This window comes from Aquarana catesbeiana, linkage group LG03 (genome assembly GCF_042186555.1).
Source record: "Aquarana catesbeiana isolate 2022-GZ linkage group LG03, ASM4218655v1, whole genome shotgun sequence".
Taxonomy (NCBI): Eukaryota; Metazoa; Chordata; class Amphibia; order Anura; family Ranidae; genus Aquarana; species Aquarana catesbeiana.
The window spans coordinates 725701104-725723181 of NC_133326.1; the positions used below are offsets into that span (position 1 = coordinate 725701104).

At 45.5% G+C, this 22078-nt stretch overlaps 1 protein-coding gene across 1 annotated transcript in view; it reads left to right on the forward strand.

Moving 5' to 3' along the window:
- Positions 1-5918: 5918 nt before the first annotated feature.
- LOC141134383 (NACHT, LRR and PYD domains-containing protein 3-like) overlaps positions 5919-22078 on the forward strand; it is a 237155-nt gene continuing 220995 nt past the window's right edge. The window contains exons 1-2 of the mRNA XM_073623948.1: positions 5919-6018; positions 20467-20769. Coding sequence (XP_073480049.1) covers positions 5919-6018; positions 20467-20769 — 403 coding nt within the window. The remainder of the gene's footprint in view (positions 6019-20466; positions 20770-22078) is intronic.

A 22078-nucleotide genomic window follows, 5' to 3' on the forward strand; every position in this document is an offset into this window, starting at 1 on the left:
GTAGCCCTGATCACCTACCTCCTGTACATTCAGCAGCCCTGATCACCTACCTCCTGTACATTCAGTAGCCCTGATCACCTAGCTCCTGTACATTCAGCAGCCCTGATCACCTACCTCCTGTACATTCAGCAGCCCTGATCACCTACCTCCTGTATATTCAGTAGCCTTGATCACCTACCTCCTGTACATTCAGTAGCCCTGATCATCTACCTCCTGTACATTCAGTAGCCCTGATCACGTACCTCCTGTACATTCAGGAGCTGTATTACTCACTTTGTCCATGGAGATAAAGACATGACCTGACTCTAGTGTGTGCTGCACGGCGAAGAGAAATGTGTGTGGTGGGGAATGGTGCGCCCCCCCCCGGTCTATAGAAGCTGCAATCTGACACTAAAGGGGTTGTAAACCCTCTTGTTTTTTTACCTTAATGCATCCTTTGCATTAAGGTAAAAAAACTTCTTCTAGTGACCGGCCCCCCTAGCCCCCCCTAGTTTTACTCACCTGAGTCCTGCAATTCACATGCCGGAGACGCGCTCTTCCTCTCTGCCTCAGGTCTTCATTGGATAGATTGATAGCAGCGCAGCCATTGGCTGTCAATCAAATCCAGGGGCTGTGTCCGGCATTCTTCGTCTATGTATGCAAATGCTGGACTCGCAAGGTAACCCCCCGGGAGAGCGCTTCTCCTAGGGGGTTATACGATGTGGGGAGAAGCTACCAGCGCCCCAGACCCCAGAAGAGGAGGATCGGGGCCACTCTGTGCAAAACGTACTGCACAGTGGAGGTAAGTATGACATGTTTGTTATTTATAACAAAAAAGAAAAGTCAAAGCTTTGCAACAACTTTAATTCTAGGATGATCATTGTGAAGGAAATCCTCCCTCGTGGTTAGATATTATTACAGCTTTCTTTCTGCACACAAAGAGCTTTAAACCTGTACAGCATGTTATACATTATACAGGAGGCGGAATGTGGACACACCCACCATGTTTGCTGTGAAAGGCGACTGATAACCAAACAGTCTCTCCAGGAGGAAATACGCCCCCCCCCCCCCCCCCACCCCTCCGCTTCCTCTTCTTGGAATCTAAGAGAATATTATCGGACAGAAGGCGGGAAAAAAGTTTGTTCCTCGTATTGGAAGTTGCATTTGAAAACTCTCAGTCCCGCACTTTTCTTCCGGAAGTCTTCTGTGATTGGACGATTCACTTTTCTATAAATATTTTCAGCTCTCGTCATTGTCGGAAAGTAGAAAAAAAAAATCTGAATGGAGGACGGATGGGAAGATCTAACGAGGTGAGACCCTCTAACTAATCATTCTTCTGATTGCTGTAAATGGAGCCGAGTCCCATATTCTGAGAGCAGAAAAAGGGAACTGCACTCACTGCACTCTAATTCCACATAGATCCAAAGTCTGTATATTGTGTACTCTCCATGTATATAGTGTATACATGGATGATGTCTACTATATAGAGAGGAGGAGAGTCTGTATCATTCTATATATCCCTGTGTACAACTTCCCTTCACTAATATCACCTGTGTGTCCAGTCATAGGAGAACTACAAGTCCCAGCATCCCCTTCACTAATATTAACTGTGTCCAGTCATAGGAGAACTACAAGTCCCAGCATTCTCATTCACTAATATCACCTGTGTGTCCAGTCATAGGAGAACTACAAGTCCCAGCATCCCCTTCACTAATATCACCTGTGTGTCCAGTCATAGGAGAACTACAAGTCCCAGCATCCCCTTCACTAATATCACCTGTGTGTCCAGTCATGGGGGGAACTACAAGTCCCAGCATCCCCTTCACTAATATCACCTGTGTGTCCAGTCATGGGGGGAACTACAAGTCCCAGCATCCCCTTCACTAATATCACCTGTGTGTCCAGTCATGGGGGGAACTACAAGTCCCAGCATCCCCTTCACTAATATCACCTGTGTGTCCAGTCATGGGGGAACTACAAGTCCCAGCACCCCCTTCACTAATATCACCTGTGTGTCCAGTCATGGGGGAACTACAAGTCCCAGCACCCCCTTCACTAATATCACCTGTGTGTCCAGTCATGGGGAACTACAAGTCCCTGCATCCCCTTCACTAATATCACCTGTGTGTCCAGTCTTAGGAGAACTACAAGTCCCTGCATCCCCTTCACTAATATCACCTGTGTGTCCAGTCTTAGGAGAACTACAAGTCCCAGCATCCCCTTCACTAATATCACCTGTGTGTCCAGTCATAGGAGAACTACAAGTCCCAGCATCCCCTTCACTAATATCACCTGTGTGTCCAGTCATAGAAGAACTACAAGTCCCAGCATCCCCTTCACTAATATCACCTGTGTGTCCAGTCATAGGAGAACTACAAGTCCCAGCATCCCCTTCACTAATATCACCTGTGTGTCCAGTCATAGGAGAACTACAAGTCCCAACATCCCCTTCACTAATATCACCTGTGTGTCCAGTCATAGGAGAACTACAAGTCCCAGCATCCCCTTCACTAATATCACCTGTGTGTCCAGTCATACGAGTACTACAAGTCCCAGATTATACTGGGGGACAGACTGACCTGGGGGGATCATACAGGGGCACAGACTGACCTGGGGGATTATACAGGGGGACAGACTGACCTGGGGGGATTATATTGGGGACAGATGCACCTGGGGGGACTGTACTAGGGGACATACTGACCTGGGGGATTATACTGGAGGGCAGACTGACCTAGGGAGGATGTACTGGGGCACAGACTGACCTGGGGGGATTGTATGGGGGGACAGACTGACCTTGAGGGATTATACTGAGGGGCAGACTGACCTGGGAGAATTATATTGAGAGGCAGACTGACCTGGGGGAATTATACTGGGGGACAGACTGACCTGGGGGGTGTACTGAAGATAGACTGACAAAGGAGGGATTATACTGGAGGACAGACTGACCTGGGGGGGTGTACTGGGGTACAGACTGACCTGGGGGATGTACTGGGGTACAGACTGACCTGGGGGATGTACTGGGGTACAGACTGACCTGGGGGGTGTACTGGGGTACAGACTGACCTGGGGTGGTGTACTGGGGTACAGACTGACCTGGGGTGGTGTACTGGGGTACAGACTGACCTGGGGTGGTGTACTGGGGTACAGACTGACCTGGAGGGTGTACTGAAGACAGACTGACAAAGGAGGGATTATACTGGAGGACAGACTGACCTGGGGGGTGTACTGGGGTACAGACTGACCTGGGGGGTGTACTGGGGTACAGACTGACCTGGGGGGGTGTACTGGGGTACAGACTGACCTGGGGTGGTGTACTGGGGTACAGACTGACCTGGGGTGGTGTACTGGGGTACAGACTGACCTGGGGGGGTGTACTGGGGTACAGAATGACCTGGGGGGGTGTACTGGGGTACAGACTGACCTGGGGTGGTGTACTGGGGTACAGACTGACCTGGGGGGTGTACTGGGGTACAGACTGACCTGGGGGGTGTACTGGGGTACAGACTGACCTGGGGTGGTGTACTGGGGTACAGACTGACCTGGGGGGTGTACTGGGGTACAGACTGACCTGGGGGGTGTACTGGGGTACAGACTGACCTGGGTAGATTGTGCTGGGAGACAGACTGACCTTGTTTGATTTAACTACGCTCCTTAAGCTTCTCCCATTTTGGCCACACCCACTGTTCGTCATGGGACGCTACATGCGCTGCAATACTAATCTACTTGGGGCACCCAAAGGTGTCTTACTGACTGTGACCGTGTGCTTGGTTGCAGGGCAACAACAGTGGCTGGTGGTATATATTTGGGGGGGGCACAATCTATCTGCCACCAACCCCCCCTTCCGGCGGTCGGGTCTCCCACACCCCCCGTCCATCGATTGGTCCCTGCACTTACCCCATCTAGATCGCAGACTTCCTCTGCGCAGCGGGCCTCTGTGTCTCCTCCATCCTTTGCTTCATGGCAGCGTGACCCATGCGTCTCCTCCCTCCTCCTCCGCTGCGGCCAATAGGATTGCTTCTGCTCTCAGCCAGTCAGCTCTCAGGACCTGTTTCCTGAGCTGGGATTGGAGAAGCAGGAAGACAATAGCGAATATTAATTTGCTATTGTCATACAACTTGGTGGGCTCAGGGCGCAGTGCTCTGCGCCCCGAGCCCACCCTTTTTTAAAGGCCAATTAGAGCCTTAGGCTCTAATCACATTTTTTTTTTTAAAACCCGATTCAAATCCATGCACCTGGCGCTTTGCATGTAAATTAGAGGATGGGGGCATGGATTGGGGGGGGGGGGCAGCGCCCTTGTGCCCAATATGGACGGGCCGCCGCTGCAAGGCAACCGTGGGGAAAGAACCCAGGGACCTTAAACTGTGGGCTCCTGCATGAGTGAGCACTACATGGACATTACAGAACTGCTTGATTTTCACAGACAGCATTATCCATTGAATCACATATTTTGGATACGTAAATAGATTTCTTAACATTTACATTTCTCTCAGCATATATACAGCATCAGTACCCCAATTCTGTTTTATTTTGACTTAAAAAAGGGCTCTTTTGGTAGTTTTGGCTGGAAAACCTCCTTTTTTTACCCAGTGGCAATGGGCCTAAATTGAATGGTGGAACAGCCACAGCAGATCTAAAAGTTATAGGAAAGTTTACTCTTAAAAATAATGAAAGCTAAAGCTCTTAACATTGTAGTAATTGACCACTGGGAAAACAGTTTAACAAGTTCCCCTCTAGAAAAATGATTTCATGTTTTTCTCACATTAAAATCTGCTTTTTTGGCTATAGAATTTCTTGAAGCCACCAAAACCTCTAATATTTTCTGAAAATTAAGGCCTTGTAAAATAAAGTCACAAATATTGTACAGTAGATGGACAGTATTTAAGTCGCTTGGTTAGGCCTCAATATAACAGGGAGAGATGAGGCAGATTTTATCTTGAAATTGGAGCGTATTATTTTAGAGACAACAGCCACAAACATTATAAAGTGGCTGGACAGTATGTAAGCTGATTTGTTAGCCCACAATAAAAGGGGAGAGACAAGGCAGGTTTTATCTCAAAATAGAAATTAGAGTGCATTTTGTGAGTTAGAAGAGCCACAAATATTCTACAGTGGCTCCAGATGGCAGTGGGCATCAGATGCTATTTGAAGCTGCAAAAACAGCTCCACTATAACTACTCTCTAGTCTGGGAGTCAAAGCCTCACTTTGTTCTAATTGTTTGCAATTTATATAACTGAGTGGAAATTACCTGGCTGGGTTGCTACAGAGTGGCAGATAGGGTTTTTAATAAGTCTTTCTCCCACATCAACATGAGGACAAGATGCTTTGAAGACATGTCGAGGTCATGTGGCATGGTATGATTAAGGGTCTGGATGGACTGTATGGATAGAGTATGGATTTTAATTCCTCTTAAAATCCACAGCCGAAATTAAGGGTCTGGTATGGATTTTCTGGGGGACCCTAGGTGACCACGCACAAAAGAGAAAAAATGCATGAGTTACCCTCATACCAGACTCAAAGGGTCTGGTGTGCATTTTGGAGGGGGTCTACGCATTTTTTTTTTCAATTCTTGTAGGATGTGCTGCAGAAAAAGTGATATTTACGAAGACAAATCATACAGTTTAAATTGCTGTGAACTGGCATTCAGACCCCTCCAAAGGTGCCCCAGAACACACAGCAGACCCTTTTTTAAAACAGAAGCTGGCAATGAAAACAGAAATACAGCTAATATAGCTTTGGCTATTCTTTTTTTAAAGTCGATTTTTGAGAGGCGTAGTTAGGACTCAGTTGTAGCTTGATATGCTCCAGAGTGCTCTTGCTCTTCCTCTCCTCAACAGTGGGGAACCTTGGGATCTAGGGCTCCCTCACACACCATCCAGCGGGGAAGTGGGCAGAGGACAGATTCATAAACCCACCCACTGGCATCAGCACTACTCCCGCTATGGAGCAGAATAGAGATGAAAACCTAGGATCGGAGGGGGACGTTCAAGATGGATTCCCAGCTGCCCTCTACCTCAGTGCCTCTCCAGAGACTGCTCAAGGTATATAGCAGTAGGTTGGAGAGGTATGCCCGCACACTGAAGCACTCCTCCCACCACTGTCAGCTCACAAGGGGATGTGGAGACTCAGCCTGTTACACTAGATTCCTCTGCTATATGAGCACATTGTGAGATGCCAAATGGCAGGAATTTACAATTCACAGACAAGGCAGCCAATTTCTCTGATTAAACCACACCAGAGCCGGTACCCTTATCCTGTGCTGAGCCTATACCCTTTCCGAGCTGTGCAATCCAGTAATGCCTCCCTTCTTTCTCTTTAAAAGGAAAATTATTGGTATTAAAGGGGACCTAGTACATCAAAATATGCAAAACATTCATGAAAGAAAGTCTGCTCTGGAGGGGCAACTCAGTTCCAATGGAGGATGACCATCCCACAATAAAGAGCAACCTTCAGAATACCTGTGCTCAGGTAATCAATCAGAATTGTAGGCTGGGGAAGAAACCATATCCGTATCCTGGGCCTGCTTGAGCATGCTGAAAGCAAAAAACAGCATATTTCCTATTGAACTAGTGCACAGAACACCAACCAGGCCACCAAGGCACCCGCCCAGGCCTTTAATCTTTAAAATGCTTAATTTCAGAGGTGCCTGTCTTATTCTGACCAAGGCTTGCCAGAAAGGAAACAAAGAATATAATGGCACCAAAATCTCCTTCTTCCTGACCTTCTCTGCGGAGGTCCAAAAGTAGACAGTGAAATATGTGGATATCAAGTGACCACTTTGTGCTCTGCATGTTTCCTATGCCATGCCATGTTATATCCAGCCAAGCACCACGTGATTGATGACGACACAATACAGTTCTTTAAATTGTCTGGGACCAGTGAATTCCTGATTGGAATCCCCGTTCCGCCCCCCCCCCCCCCAAAAAAAATTATTTTTTTAAAGTCGTCAGCTACAAATACTGTAGCTGCTGACTATTACTATTCGGGCGCTTACCTGTCCAGGCATCCAGCGGTGTCCTCACCCAAGCTGATTCATAAGTCAGCTCTCGGGTTCTGGTGCCACCATCTTGGCTAAGGGCTTCACAGCCAGTTTCCTACTGCGCATGCACAAAGCGCACATAAGGGGGATATGATCACCATGTATAAATACATAAGGGGGGATATGATCTCCATGTATAAATACATAAGGGGGATATAATCACCATTAGGGATGAGCTTTATGTTCCGGTCAAACATGAGTTTGACTCGAACATCGGGTGTTCGCCCGTTCGTCGAAAAACAAACATTATAGGTAGTTTGCACCAAATTTGAGTAACGTCCCCATAATGCACTGTGACAGCGCAGTGCATTACTGTATGATGATTGGCCAAAGCATGCAAGTCATGGTGCATGCTTTGGCCAATCCCAGAGCCCTCAGCTAAGAGAGCCATAATTGGCCAAAGGTTTGGTGCCTTTGGCCAATCATGGCTCAGGGGAACTAAGTCCACGCCCCACACTATATAGGGCTGCCTGCACGTTGGCCCTGTGTAGTGTGTTGTTGGTGTGGACGGAGAGAGAGTGTGAATTAAAGCAGGCAGGCAGGCAGGTTATTCAGTTAGCTGCAGTGTATTTAATATATATATATATATATATATATATATATATATATATATATATATATATATATATATATATATATATATATATATATATATATATACTGCATCCAGTATAGCTATATCTGAATGCAGGCCATTCCTGGTGTACTTTTTCTAATATACTTCAGGCAGGCAGGTTATTCAGTTAGCTGCAGTGTATTTAATATATATATACAGTCAGTCTTGAATGTATATATATACATACATACAGTGCATCCATAGTTGTTATTACACTTATGTTGGTGTACACAATACCGTGCACCCCTAATGCAGTTGCTACTACTTTTCTGGTGGTGTACACAGTACACAATACAGTGTAGTGTGGTTTTGCTAAACAAAATTTACAGCATGTCTGGAAGGCCACCAAGGAGAGGCAGACACTCACAGGCCACTAAAAGAGGGCAAGCAGGCTCTGTGTCTACAGTCAACAGTGCTGGTCGTGGACATGGTGCCTCCTCAGCAGGTGGCTGTGGGGCACGCTTGTACATTTTTTCTGCAGCTGGTCGTGTTATTGAGCCACAACATGCAGAAGAGTTGGTGGAATGGATAACAAAGCCTTCCTCATCCTCCTCATCCTCTGTCACCAAGGGTCAGAGTAGTTTGCCTGCCAATGCAGCTGCCAAAGCAGCCTTGTCCATCGGCTCCATGTCAACAGTCACTCCTTCCCTAGCCCCACCATCATGCACGGAGAAGTCCCCCAAACTATTTGACCACAGTGTCGGGTACATGCTGCAAGAGGATGTGCAGCGATTTGAAGGCTCCGATGATGGTACCCAGGTTGAGGAAGGGAGTACCGTGAGCCAAGAGAGAGGGGGTGCCCAAGAAGGACAAGAAACTGGCAGTCATGTTCCCCCAGCTGTAACATACTGCCAAGTTTGCTCCAGTGACGAGGAGGGAGGGGATGATGAGGTCATTGACTCTACTTGGGTACCTGATAGAAGAGAGGAGGAGGAGGAGGCACATCTCCAAAGAGGCAGGATGCCCTCCAGGGGGCAGCTTATGGGCAGCCACCCTATTGCATCACACCTCAGAGATAAGCAGGTGCAGGACGCTGATGACTCCCCGCATATTTTGAAAAGTTCTTTGGTGTTGGCCTTTTTTGACACGTGTGCAGCAGATTGCACCATTGCTGTTTGCAACCTACTGTATGTCTGAAGCATATCAAGCGTGGCCAAAACTGCAGCCGCTTGGGCACCACGTGCTTGACCAGACATATGACAACCTCCCATGCAGTCCATTGGCAACAGCACATAAAAGACCCACATCAAAGAACAAGGCGGATCTCTCCTTGCTCCTCATCAGCTGGGATCTCCAACCCCACTACAGGCAGTTCCCTACTTACAAACATCCGACTTACAAACGACTCCTACTTACAAACGGAGGGAGACAACAGGAAGTGAGAGAAAATCTACCCCTAGGAAGGGAAATTCACTCCAGGTGTCTCCTCTGATGCTTTATCACCAGTCCATGTTTCCCTAACAGCCCAAAATTTTCAAAATCCAATTGTCATTGGGACAGAAAGTGAGGTGAAATCTTCTGAACAGGGGCACAGACAGCAAAACAAATGTTACAGGGGTGATAACCCTTCCCTACGCTATCCAAAAAGCTTAAAAATAGATTTTTTGGCTGGAGCTACACTTAAAAAATGGACCTGTTCCAACTTACAAACAGATTCAACCTAAGAACAAACCTACAGTTCCTATCTTGTTTGTAACCAGGGGACTGTCTGTATACCTCCAGTCCTCTCAGAAACCTGCCCTGAGAAGAAAGAAGGTATAGAAATAGGTGTCCCAAGTACTTGTGGCCTGCTAGCGGTACACCAACATCCAATTTTAGCAGGCAAATTTCCCAACCCCAGTTGCTAAACCGTCAAAAGAAATTCTGTCCCAGCCATCCACATGCTCAGCGTCTGAATGCTAGCTTGGCCAAATTGCTAGCACTGCATCTGCTTCCTTTTCAGCTGGTAGACTCTGCCCCCTTTTGTGAATTTGTGGAATGTGCGGTACCTCAGTGGCAGGTCCCCATATTAACGCTGACTCATGGTCCAGCAGGCATGGACAGGGACGTTACCTTTCTTTCATGGTGCACTGGGTAACTCTGTTGGCAGCTGGGAAGGATGCAGGACAGGGTTCAGTATTGTTGGAGCTTGTTCCGCCACCATGCCTCCAAAATGCTAGTGGTGATTCTGCCATAGCTCTCTCCTCCATCCCCTCTTCGTCATCCTCTATGGCCTCTTCCTCTGCAGATTTGTCCTCTGAACCAGTGGTGCTCCATAGGCATTCAAGGGGCTACGCAAGCACGCAGGTAAAAAGATGCCATGTGGTGCTTGAGTTGGTCTGCTTAGGGGACAGGAGCCACAGTGGGGCAGAAATTCTGTCAGCTCTGCAGGGACAGGCTCAGAGGTGGTTGATGCCATGCCAGCTTCAGCCAGGAATGGTGGTTGTATGTGACAATTGCACCAACCTCCTCTCCGCCCTCCAACAGGGACACTTGACCCATGTTCCCTGTTTGGCTCACATCCTGAATTTAGTGGTGCAGCAGTTCTTGAGTAGGTACCTGGGCTTACAGGATCTCCTGAGGCAGGCCAGGAAAGTCTTTGGTAATTTCCACCGGTAATATAATGCCAGTGCTCGGCTGGCTGACCTTCAAAGGGAATGCAACCTGCCCAAGAACCGCCCCATTTGTGACTTGCCCACCAGGTGGAACTCAATGTTGGCAATGCTGCAGCGGCTGGACATGCAGCAGAGGGCCATCAATGAGTACCTGTGTGAGTATGGCACAAGGACAGGGTCAGGGGAGCTTGGCTTTTTTTCACCACGCCAGTGTCTACTGATCATGGATGCATGCACTGTCCTGTCACAATTTGAGGAGGCCACTAGGATGGTGAAAGGTGATAGTGCATGCATCAGTGATACTGTCCCTCTTGTCTTCCTGTTGGAGCACACGCTTTGTGGAATAATGGACAGGGCACTTAAGGCAGAACAGCGGGAGGAAGAGGAGGACTTCCTTAACTATCAAGGCCCCCTTTATCCAGGGAGTATTCCTGTGGGCCTGCCAATCACACAGAAAGAAGAAGAGGAGGAGGAGGAGGATTGTGTCAGCATGGAGGTGGAGGATAACACTCAGCATCAGCAGTAGTCTTCAAGGGATCATTTTCAGTCCCTAGAAACCCATGGAGTTGTACGTGGCTGGGAGGAGGTGGTTGCGAGATCATGTGATCCTTTGTGACTGAGAGGACTCAGGATCGAATGCCTCTGCAAACTTATGCTGTATGGCCTCCCTGATCCTGCAAAGCCTGCGAAAGGACCCTAGGATTCGTGGTATCAAGGAGAGGGATCATTACTGGCTGGCAACCCTTCTTGATCCAAGTTACAAGGGCAAGGTTGCGGAACTTATCCAGCCTTCACAGAGGGAGCAGAGGATGAAACATCTTCGGGAGGCCTTGCAGAAAGGTTTGTGCAATGCGTTTCCAGATGCTGGGAGGTTACAATTTCCTGGTGCTGGACAACGTGTTGCTGAGGGTTCGTTCAGTCACAGAAAGAGCAGTGGAGAAGGTGGCCGGCTGACTGATGCCTTCAGACAATTCTTCAGTCCTCAGCGCCAAGGTCTGATTGGTTCCAGCAACCATCGCCAGTGTCTGAATTACATGGTGCAGGAATATCTAGGGCAAGATCAGACTTGGAGACCTTTCCAACAGAACATCCACTGGGTTACTGGGTCTTGAGGATGGACCACTGACCAGAGCTTGCTCAATATGCAATTGAGCTACTGGCATGTCCTGCATCCAGCATTCTTTCTGAACGCACATTCAGTGCTGCTGTTTGCCACCCTGGGACCACCTGTATACTGCTGTTCAGAATATATAGGGCGGGGTTCCCCTTAATATCCATACAAGACCCAAAAGGCCTGGTAATGGGCTGCGGGGGGTACCCATGCCGTTTTTCTCAATGATTTTGATCTATATTGCTGGGACCCAACATTACATTACAACCGCAAGCAGTTTTAAATGACTTTTCCTTAAGAAATGTCATTTTGTTCAGGGACTGCTCTAAACACGGGAAAAATGTGCCACTTTACAGGCATACTATAGTCACCCCCCAGGCACGATATTTAAAGGAATATTTCACTTTTATTGTTTCACTTTAAGCATTATTAAAATCACTGCTCCCGAAAAAAACGTGCGTTTTAAAAAAAAAAAAATTGCATTGATACATGTCCCCTGGGACAGGACCCGGGTCCCCAAACACTTTTTATGACAATAACTTGCATATGAGCCTTTAAAATGAGCACTTTTGATTTAGCAGTCCTTCCCTTGTAATCCCATGTGGAACATTGCTAGGCCTAGACCCCTCGCCTTGTATTTATGGACCCACAGCAATGGGCAGGACCATGAATATCCAGGAGAAGGAAGAGAATCCCCTTCCTAGCTCTGGGCAGCTTGCAACTTACAACATAAAAATTACATTGTGATTACCACACAGTGCAGACAGGGCTAAAATATTCACCGGCACCCTGTAAGCACCTGCTTACAGAAATACAGATAAGAAGAGCAGTCAGTATCCCCAGAACCAAACTTCAGAAATACAGAAAGGCCCAGTAACAAAGGAAGAACAGCCCTAACTTCATAGACTATGAGAAATGTTTCCCAAGCTCCCTCTCCTAGCATACTGAGATCCACCAAACTTAAAACAACTTATTATGAAAAGCAGTGGTGGCTGGTGCTTAATATTTTGGAGGGGGGTGGCAAACAAACCTCCCCCATCACTCTCACTGCTGCCAGCACCCCCCAGCCCCACCCCCTGGGGGAGACAGAGAGACAGATGGCAAGGCAGCCTTATCCTTACCTTAGGAGATGACGAGGATCAAGGACGAGGGGTAGGGCTGCTGCTCCTTGCTCCAGCCGAGGGAAGAGCTGGGACTTTTCTTCCCGGCTGGGGCTGTTGCTTTTCCTCCTGGCCAAACAGGAAGTGGGTCCTGAGACCCGATTGGCCGGGAGGAGAATCAGGAAGACAATAGTGAATATTAATTTATTTTTCTAATTTTCTAAAGTCACACAACTGGGTAGGCTCAGGGAGCAGTGCTCTGCGCCCCGAGCCCACCCCTTTTTGAAGACAATTAGAGCCTAATTGCACTCTGCATGTATATTAAGAGTCGGGCGCATGGATTTGGGGGGGTGGTGGCCCTGTGCCCCTAATGGACGTGCCACCACTGATGAGAAGCTCACTAGATATAGCTCAAGCAAAATAGCACATCCTAATGGAAGCAGAAAAGGTGTGTAACCTTCGCATACATGTATACCACTGATTGTACCAATCCCAGGCATGCAGGACCAACATAGAATACAAAGAGCACCTTCTCCTGGAAATCCTCTACACAGATTTTCTATTATTTTTCTATTATTAACAACAAAACTGATGGATTTGGTTAATGACTAACACGGTACAATGCTCTGCTGCTGTCCTTACACATCCAACAACCTCAGTAGATCCACAAAATGATAGAAACATCACATTAAATTACAATATGGAATTTTAAGGCACCAGAATTCAGACCTTATGTTTTCCATGTTATTGTCCAGGGCCTCTTATTATCTGCCAAATACTAATCCTGTCCCTTCCTCTAACATTTATTTCCAATCTAATTCTTATAAAAACCCCCTATGATAATCTGTTCCCTAATTCATAACTACCCTTACCCCTTGGTAACCCCAAACTTGAGGTATTACCTGACTTATCTTTGTAGACCATTAATGGGCTGATACATTATTGATGATCAGTACCAGTCTTGGCTATGAATGGCACAGATTTCTGAAGGTGGCACCTACAAGCACATGTTTGTTTAAATTGTGGCCCTAAACAAGGCAAAAATTCATTGTGACCCCCTATATACAATTTAGGTGAATACCCAGATGAAGGTAGTGGTCTACCCTCATAGTTATAGGGTGTAAATGATAGAGTCCATCCCATTCTCATTCAATCTGATTTTACAACCAGGCAGCCAATCATTATCCACGTATGGGAACAAAATCCTACTTATTGATCCTCTTCATCACACTGCAAATAAGTTTATTCTTGCTTGTGCTCTTTCTAGGTGATGTGATCTCGAGTCATCTCCTGATGTCATGGCGACTTCTTTCTCCTTATCCTCCTCCTTACAAGGTATGATTGTTTATACCGACAATCCTTTCCAGTGTTTTCCTCCATTTCATTCCTCCATTGACTGGAATTAGTATTTCTAGCATGTCTTGCAAATCTATAACCTGGACATTACCTGTACACATCTGGTCAGTCTACCCATTAGAAGGGTTCAAGAGCTTTCATCAATTTCACAATCACGTTCCCCTATCTTCATATTTTATTTATCATTGATGTAAAAAATCTTCAGAAACGGTTAAAGCGGAGTTCCACCAAAAAAAAAAAAATTAAAAGTCAGCAGCAACAAATACTGCAGCTGCTGACTTTTAATATTAGGACACTTACCTGTCCAGGGTGCCCGCAATGTCCTCATCTGAAGCCGATCTGTCCCTTGGCTCCGGGTGGAGGCGCTGGCATCTTTAGTAAGGGAATAATATCAGCCTGGTTCCCTACTGAGCATGTGCGAGTCACGCTGCGCATCCTCACTGGTCCCTGCGTCTTCTGGGACCTGTATGTCTCCCAGAAGACAGCGGGGGGACAGAGGAGGGGCTGGACATGGAGCAGATCGCCACGGAATCTGCGGCGATCTATCGCTGGAAGTGGGAGCAAATACCTGGATTAGACAGGTATCTGATCCCCCCTCCTCCTGAAATGTGCCAAATGTGACACCGGAGGGGGGGAGGAACCGGAAAAGCGGAAGTTCCATTTTTGGGTGGAACTCCACTTTATGTGATGCATAAGTAAATAAAATGTATGGTTATTTATGTAGTGGCCAAGGTATCCATTTGTCTATAATCATAACCCCCGTCAGGACAGAGTACAGAGCCCCAGAATCACAGGACAGAGTACGGAGCCCCAGAATCACAGGACAGAGTACGGAGCCCCAGAATCACAGGACAGAGTACGGAGCCCCAGAATCACAGGACAGAGTACGGAGCCCCAGAATCACAGGACAGAGTACGGAGCCCCAGAATCACAGGACAGAGTACGGAGCCCCAGAATCACAGGACAGAGTACGGAGCCCCAGAATCACAGGACAGAGTACGGAGCCCCAGAATCACAGGACAGAGTACGGAGCCCCAGAATCACAGGACAGAGTACGGAGCCCCAGAATCACAGGACAGAGTACGGAGCCCCAGAATCACAGGACAGAGTACGGAGCCCCAGAATCACAGGACAGAGTACGGAGCCCCAGAATCACAGGACAGAGTACGGAGCCCCAGAATCACAGGACAGAGTACGGAGCCCCAGAATCACAGGACAGAGTACGGAGCCCCAGCATCACAGGACAGAGTATACAGCCCCAGCATCACAGGACAGAGTATACAGCCCCAGCATCACAGGACAGAGTATACAGCCCCAGCATCACAGGACAGAGTATACAGCCCCAGCATCACAGGACAGAGTATACAGCCCCAGCATCACAGGACAGAGTATACAGCCCCAGCATCACAGGACAGAGTATACAGCCCCAGCATCACAGGACAGAGTATACAGCCCCAGCATCACAGGACAGAGTATACAGCCCCAGCATCACAGGACAGAGTATACAGCCCCAGCATCACAGGACAGTGTATACAGCCCCAGCATCACAGATTAGGCTATATAGGTGAGTTTTACAGATAGAGTATATAGGTCAGCATTACAGATACGGTATATAGACAGACAAATATGGTATATAGCCCAGAATTACAGATAAGGCATATAGGTCAGCATTACAGATAGGGTATATAGCAGAGGTGGGGACTCGAGTCACATGACTTGACTCGAGTCAGACCCGAGTCACCTGTTTGAGGACTTGCAACCTGCTTGACAAAATTAAATAAATTACTCGACTTGACTTTGACTTGTCACTAATGACTTGCGACTTGACTTTGACTTGGGCTATTTGACTTGCAATGACTTGGCACCACCAGTGCTGTGTCTTGGCCTAGGCAAAAGCCGCCCCCCCCCCCCCCCCCCCCACAAAAGAAAGCTCCCCCCAAGTCCCGGCTTCGGGGTAGATCAGTATTTTGACTTAATTTGTGACTTGACCAAAATAAATGACTTGACTTGACTTGCTTGACTTCTTACAGGGACTCGACTTGACTTGCTTGCTTTTCGCCACAGTAACTTGCGACTTGCTTGTGACTTGCACATGTGTGACTTACTCCCATCACTGGTATATAGACAGACAAATATGGTATATAGCCCAGCATTACAGATAGGGTATATAGGTCAGCATTATAGATACGGTACATAAAACTGACACCACACACACACACACACACACCCCCAGCGTGGGGCTCGTGGCATTAACAGCACTCCCCCGGAGGTCCAGCACTTACCGGGATGTGGTGTACTCTCCTCCTGTGTCTCCTCCAGTGCAGGCAGCGGCAGAGGTGTCCACTCCTTATGCTTCCTCCGCTTTCTGTGTCTCCTCTTCCGCCAAAGCACTGGGCATCCAATAGGATCGCCTGGCGCTTTGGCCAATTGGGAAAAAGGTCTCACTGACCTGCCTCCTGATTGGCAGGGAAGCACTGTAGTGTTAAAATAGTGAACATTAATTTGCTATGGTCACACAATTGGGTGGGATTGTGGAGTAATCTTTGCACCCTTTTAAAGCCTATTAGAGCCTCTGGCTCTAATCAGGTGCATTAACAAAAAAAAAAAACATCCCATAGGAATTTATGCACATGGCACCCTGATAGGGGGCAGCGGCAGCAGGGATGAGGGGGCGGTGCCCGTGCGCCCACAATGCACGGGCCTCAACTGATTTCAGAGTGTTTTTTTAGTGATTTCATGTAACAATGAAATATATCATACCTGTGATATCCCTGGAAATCACTGTGTAGGCACCGCTACTACACCACTACTCCAGTGATCTCCACTAGTCTCTGGGTCCCATACTGAGCAGCTGCCCTGCTGCATTCTGAACAGGTTGCCTGCTCTGCACCAGCTCCACCCAGATAATTCTTTACATTTTCCGAATAAATGCAAAGTGTTCTCTGATTGGACTGGGTGGAGAGGTGGGGCATTAATGTCATGCTCTCCACCTTGTCCAATCAGAGAATGCTTTGCATTCACTCAGAAATTCAAATAAGTGTCTGAATGGAGCTTTTGCAGAGTGGCTGACCTTCTGTGCTCATAATACAGTATGGCAACCGCTTGCCACAGGACCTTAGTGGAGATCATTAGCGGTGTAATAAAGGTGTATACTACAGTGATTTACAGCTTTCGGGGTGATCCCACACGCATGGTATATGCAGAGTTACATTAATCCAAGATGGACCAATGTAACTATGTATAAAATATCCATACCTGTAATTGTTCACTAACCACTTCATTCAGCCCCGAAAGATTTACCCTCCCTTCATGAACAGGCCATTTTTTGTGATACCGCGCTGCGTTGCTTTACCTGACAATTGCATGGTCGTGCAACGCTGTACACAAATAAAATTGATGTCCTTTTTTTTTCCCCCCACAAATACAGCTTTCTTTTGATGGTATTTGATGACCTCTGCGGTTTTTATTTTTTGCGCTAAGAACAAAGAACAGACAAATTTGAAAAAAAAACAATATTTTTTACTTTTTGCTCTAAAACATATCCAATAAAAAAAATTAAAAATGTAATTGCTTTATCAGTTTAGGCCAATCTTCATTCTACTACATGTTTTTGGTAAAACAAAATCCCAATACGTGTAAATTGAATGTTTTGCGTAAAAGTTATCGTGTCTACAAACTATGGGATATTTATATTTATTTATTTTTATTTTTTACTAGTAATGACGGTGATCAGCGACTTATAGCAGGACTGCAATATTGTGGTGGACAAATCTTATACTAAATGACACTTTTAACACTCTTGACATATTTTTTCTGGACCAGGGACACGAATACAGTGATCAGTGCTAAATAATATGCACTGTCACTGTACTAATGACACTGGCTGGGAAGGGGTTAACATCAGGGGCAATCAAAGAGTTAAATGTGTGTCTAAGAAGTGCTTACTAACTGTGGGGAAGGTGCTTTTACTATTTGAAGACATGGATCGGTGTTCCTGCTTCACAGGAACAGAGGATCCATGTCTTCTGTACTAACAGAATAATAATCTGCCTTGTTTACATAGACAGACTGGCATTCTGTCAGTGTAATAAACAATCAGCGGGTCCCGGTGGACATTGGGTCAGTGGGACATGACAATCAGCTCCCGCTGTGCAAAATTACAGTGGGAGCGAGCCGGGATAGCATGCACTCGCGCCCATAACTGGAAGTGCCAAATCATGTGTGTATATATATATATATATATATATATATATATATATATATATATATATATATATATATATATATATATGCAGTCAGGTCCATAAATATTGGGACATCGACACAATTCTAATATTTTTGGCTCTATACAATGGATTTGAAATGAAACGAACAAGATGTGCTTTAACTACAGACGTTCGGCTTTAATTTGAGGATATTTACATCCAAATCAGGTGAACGGTGTAGGAATTACATACATACTTTTGTATATGTGCCTCCCACTTTTTAAGGGACCAAAAATAATGGGAAAGATTAACAGTCTTCCATCAAACTTTCACTTTTTAATACTTGGTTGCAAATCCTTTGCAGTCAATTACAGCCTGAAGTCTGGAACACATAGACATCACCAGACGCTGGGTTACATCCCTGGTGATGCTCTGCCAGGCCTCTACTGCAACTGTCTTCAGTTCCTGTTTGTTCTTGGGGCATTTTCCCTTCAGTTTTGTCTTCAGCAAGTGAAATGCATGCTCAATCGGATTCAGGTCAGGTGATTGACTTGGCCATTGCATAACATTCCACTTCTTTCCCTTAAAAAACTCTTTGGTTGCTTTCGCAGTATGCTTCGGGTCATTGTCCATCTGCACTGTGAAGCGCCGTCCAATGAGTTCTGAAGCATTTTGCTGAATATGAGCAGATAATATTGCCCGAAACACTTCAGAATTCATCCTGCTGCTTTTGTCAGCAGTCACATCATCAATAAATACAAGAGAACCAGTTCCACTGGCAGCCATACATGCCTACGCCATGACACTACCACCACCATGCTTCACTGATGAGATGGTATGCTTTGGATCATGAGCAGTTCCTTTCCTTCTCCATACTCTTCTCTTCTCATCACTCTGGTACAAGTTGATCTTGGTCTCATCTGTCCATAGGATGTTGTTCCAGAACTGTGAAGGCTTTGTTAGATGTTGTTTGGCAAACTCTAATCTGGCCTTCCTGTTTCTGAGGCTCACCAATGGTTTACATCTTGTGGTGAACCCTCTGTATTCACTCTGGTGAAGTCTTCTCTTGATTGTGGACTTTGACACACATACACCTACCTCCTGGAGAGTGTTCTTGATCTGGCCAACTGTTGTGAAGGGTGTTTTCTTCACCAGGGAAAGAATTCTTCGGTCATCCACCACAGTTATTTTCCGTGGCCTTCTCGGTCTTTTGGTGTTGCTGAGCTCACCGGTGCATTCTTTCTTTTTAAGGATGTTCCAAACAGTTGATTTGGCCACACCTAATGTTTTTGCTATCTCTCTGATGGGTTTGTTTTGTTTTTTCAGCCTAATGATGGCTTGCTTCACTGATAGTGACAGCTCTTTGGATCTCATATTGAGAGTTGACAGCAACAGATTCCAAATGCAAATAGCACACTTGAAATGAACTCTGGACCTTTTATCTGCTCCTTGTAAATGGGATAATGAGGGAATAACACACACCTGGCCATGGAACAGCTGAGCAGCCAATTGTCCCATTACTTTTGGTCCCTTAAAAAGTGGGAGGCACATATACAAACTGTTGTAATTCCTACACCATTCACCTGATTTGGATGTAAATACCCTCAAATTAAAGCTGAAAGTCTGCAGTTAAAGCACATCTTGTTTGTTTCATTTCAAATCCATTGTGGTGGTGTATAGAGCCAGAAAGATTATAATTGTGTCAATGTCCCAATATTTATGGACCTGAATATATATATATATATATATATATATATATATATATATATATATATATATACACACACACATGATTCTGCAAAGAGCGGCCACCCTGTAACAGTAAACCTTCTATGAGGCGGTCATAAAGCTGTTAAAGTTTCTTTATGTTTCCTAGGAAACAATCAGTAATCATGATGTTTGAAAATGGTCACCCCTAAACTAGGGGTCTACCATTTGTTGGACAAATGTCACAAGAATTTGTCCAGGTTGCACGGATTTCCACTATATTTTATAAAATGCTATGATTTCCTCTGATCGTCATCTCTGTCCAGTGGTAAAAACGTAGTATGTTTTCTGATTGAGGTGTTTCAGAAAAATTTACCACATTTTGGCCACTAGATGGAGCTGACGACCATAGGAAGTCATAGGAGAGAAAATATGGGGAGAATTGTTGCAGCATGAACATATGTTTTTGACATTATTTCTATAAATGTTTTTTAAATATACTTCTAGTTGTTTTCACCTGTTGAATACTTGTATGAGAGGTCCTCCTGAGAGGAAAGTTACCATCATGAAGACAGTCATGTAGATTATCACAGGGAAGCCAATCTCTCTATAGGCCAATATAAGATATTTTCCTTTCCCTTATATATGATCTTATAAGACCACCAGCTGCCAATACGCATGTTAGAAACTGTCTACTGTCACATGTTAGAAACGATCTGATCAGGTTTAATGTTTATGGCTGCCTATTGTCCTCTCTGCAGGGTCGGCTCCTGGTGTTCTTGGAAAGTGGAAACAAACCCCCGGGGATCTTATCATATATTCTCTGGAGGATCTGAAAGGATGTGATTTTAAGAAATTTAAGAACAAATTGTCTGATTTCTCCTGTGAAGATATATGTCCCATCCCCCGAGGAAGACTAGAAAATGCAGACTGGATCACCACTAAGGAGCTCCTGATAAACAAATATGGAGAAGAAGGGGCTCTGGATATTATGATTAAAGTCTTTGCACTGATTGGTCTGATGGGACCCGCAAATGACCTCCAGGAGAGAAGAGCACAAAATGGTGAGTTCCCGTCTATAATGACAATTTCCTGCCAATTCCTGATCAATATCTGTGTGAGGAAGAACTAGGAATGTCATCTAGGGAAATGGGATATACTAAAACATTTAATGTGAAAATGGCTTAATGTAGCTTAACGTGTAATAAAGTGCATGAACCTCCATCAATTGCCCTGAGACTAAGATCTCAACTTCCCAACCCTATCCAAGAAGTTTCATGCGATTCGGTGTTTCACAAGGCAAACTAGGGACATTAAGCTTGTTTTTTGGGGAGCTTAATGTGGCTTAATGTACAAATAAGACCTTCAATTTTAACCAATTTCCCCCAAACTTCCCACAATAGAAGAATCTATCCATGCCAACATATTCTGAAAATTTCAGCTCATTTTGTAAATCACACCAAAAGTTATTCACATTAAGCTATATTTTACAATGCTAAAACATTTAATGTGAAAATGGCTTAATGTGGCTTAATGAAGCTTAACGTTTAATAAAGTGCCTAAACCTCATTGCATTGCACTGAAATTTCGCACAGCATAAGATCTCAACTTCCCAAACCTATCCAAGAAGTTTTTTGTTATTCAGTGTTCCACAAGGCAAACTAGGGACATTAAGCTTGTTTTTTGGGGGAGCTTAATGTGGCTTAACGTACAAAAAAGACCTTTCTGACACAAAGCATGACAGCATACACGAATGGGATAGGCTCCACCTCTCGCCCAATCAGGACTGGTTATACTATATTTAAATAAGTCGTCTCCCCCTAGGCGGCATTCTTTTTTTTTCCTCAAATGCTTAACTGGTTATAACTGTGAATCAATGGAGATTTTTTTTTTTTTTTTACTTAAAATGTTTATTAAGTTATTACAGGTTTCCAGTTTACAAGTATAGAAACAACAGTTTCAGAAGTATACATTGGTAACAGAAAGGTTACAAGGATTGTAATCAAGATGTAAATACAGTGCGTTAGAGTTAGTAAATGCAGAAAGATGCAAGATATTTGCAACAGGTGGTCGTGGCTAAATGACCATAGGCTATGCAGAACAAGTAACAGATAATTAGGTAGGCTGTCGAGTAATGCTCTTGAATTTGTCAGTGCTGGGGTTTGGGGGAGCAACATGTAGTACTGTAATTGCATATGTCAGTGGAGAAGGATATAACTTTTCTTTAAATGAGTGGGGTGCTTCTTGTATCGGCTATCCAGGTCGCCCATTGATGGAGGAACTTGGAGATGGTGAGATGTGCCTTGGCAAACATGTATTTCAGATGGAAGTGCTGGTTTAGTATTGTGATCAGTTGGGTTATGGTCTGAGGGA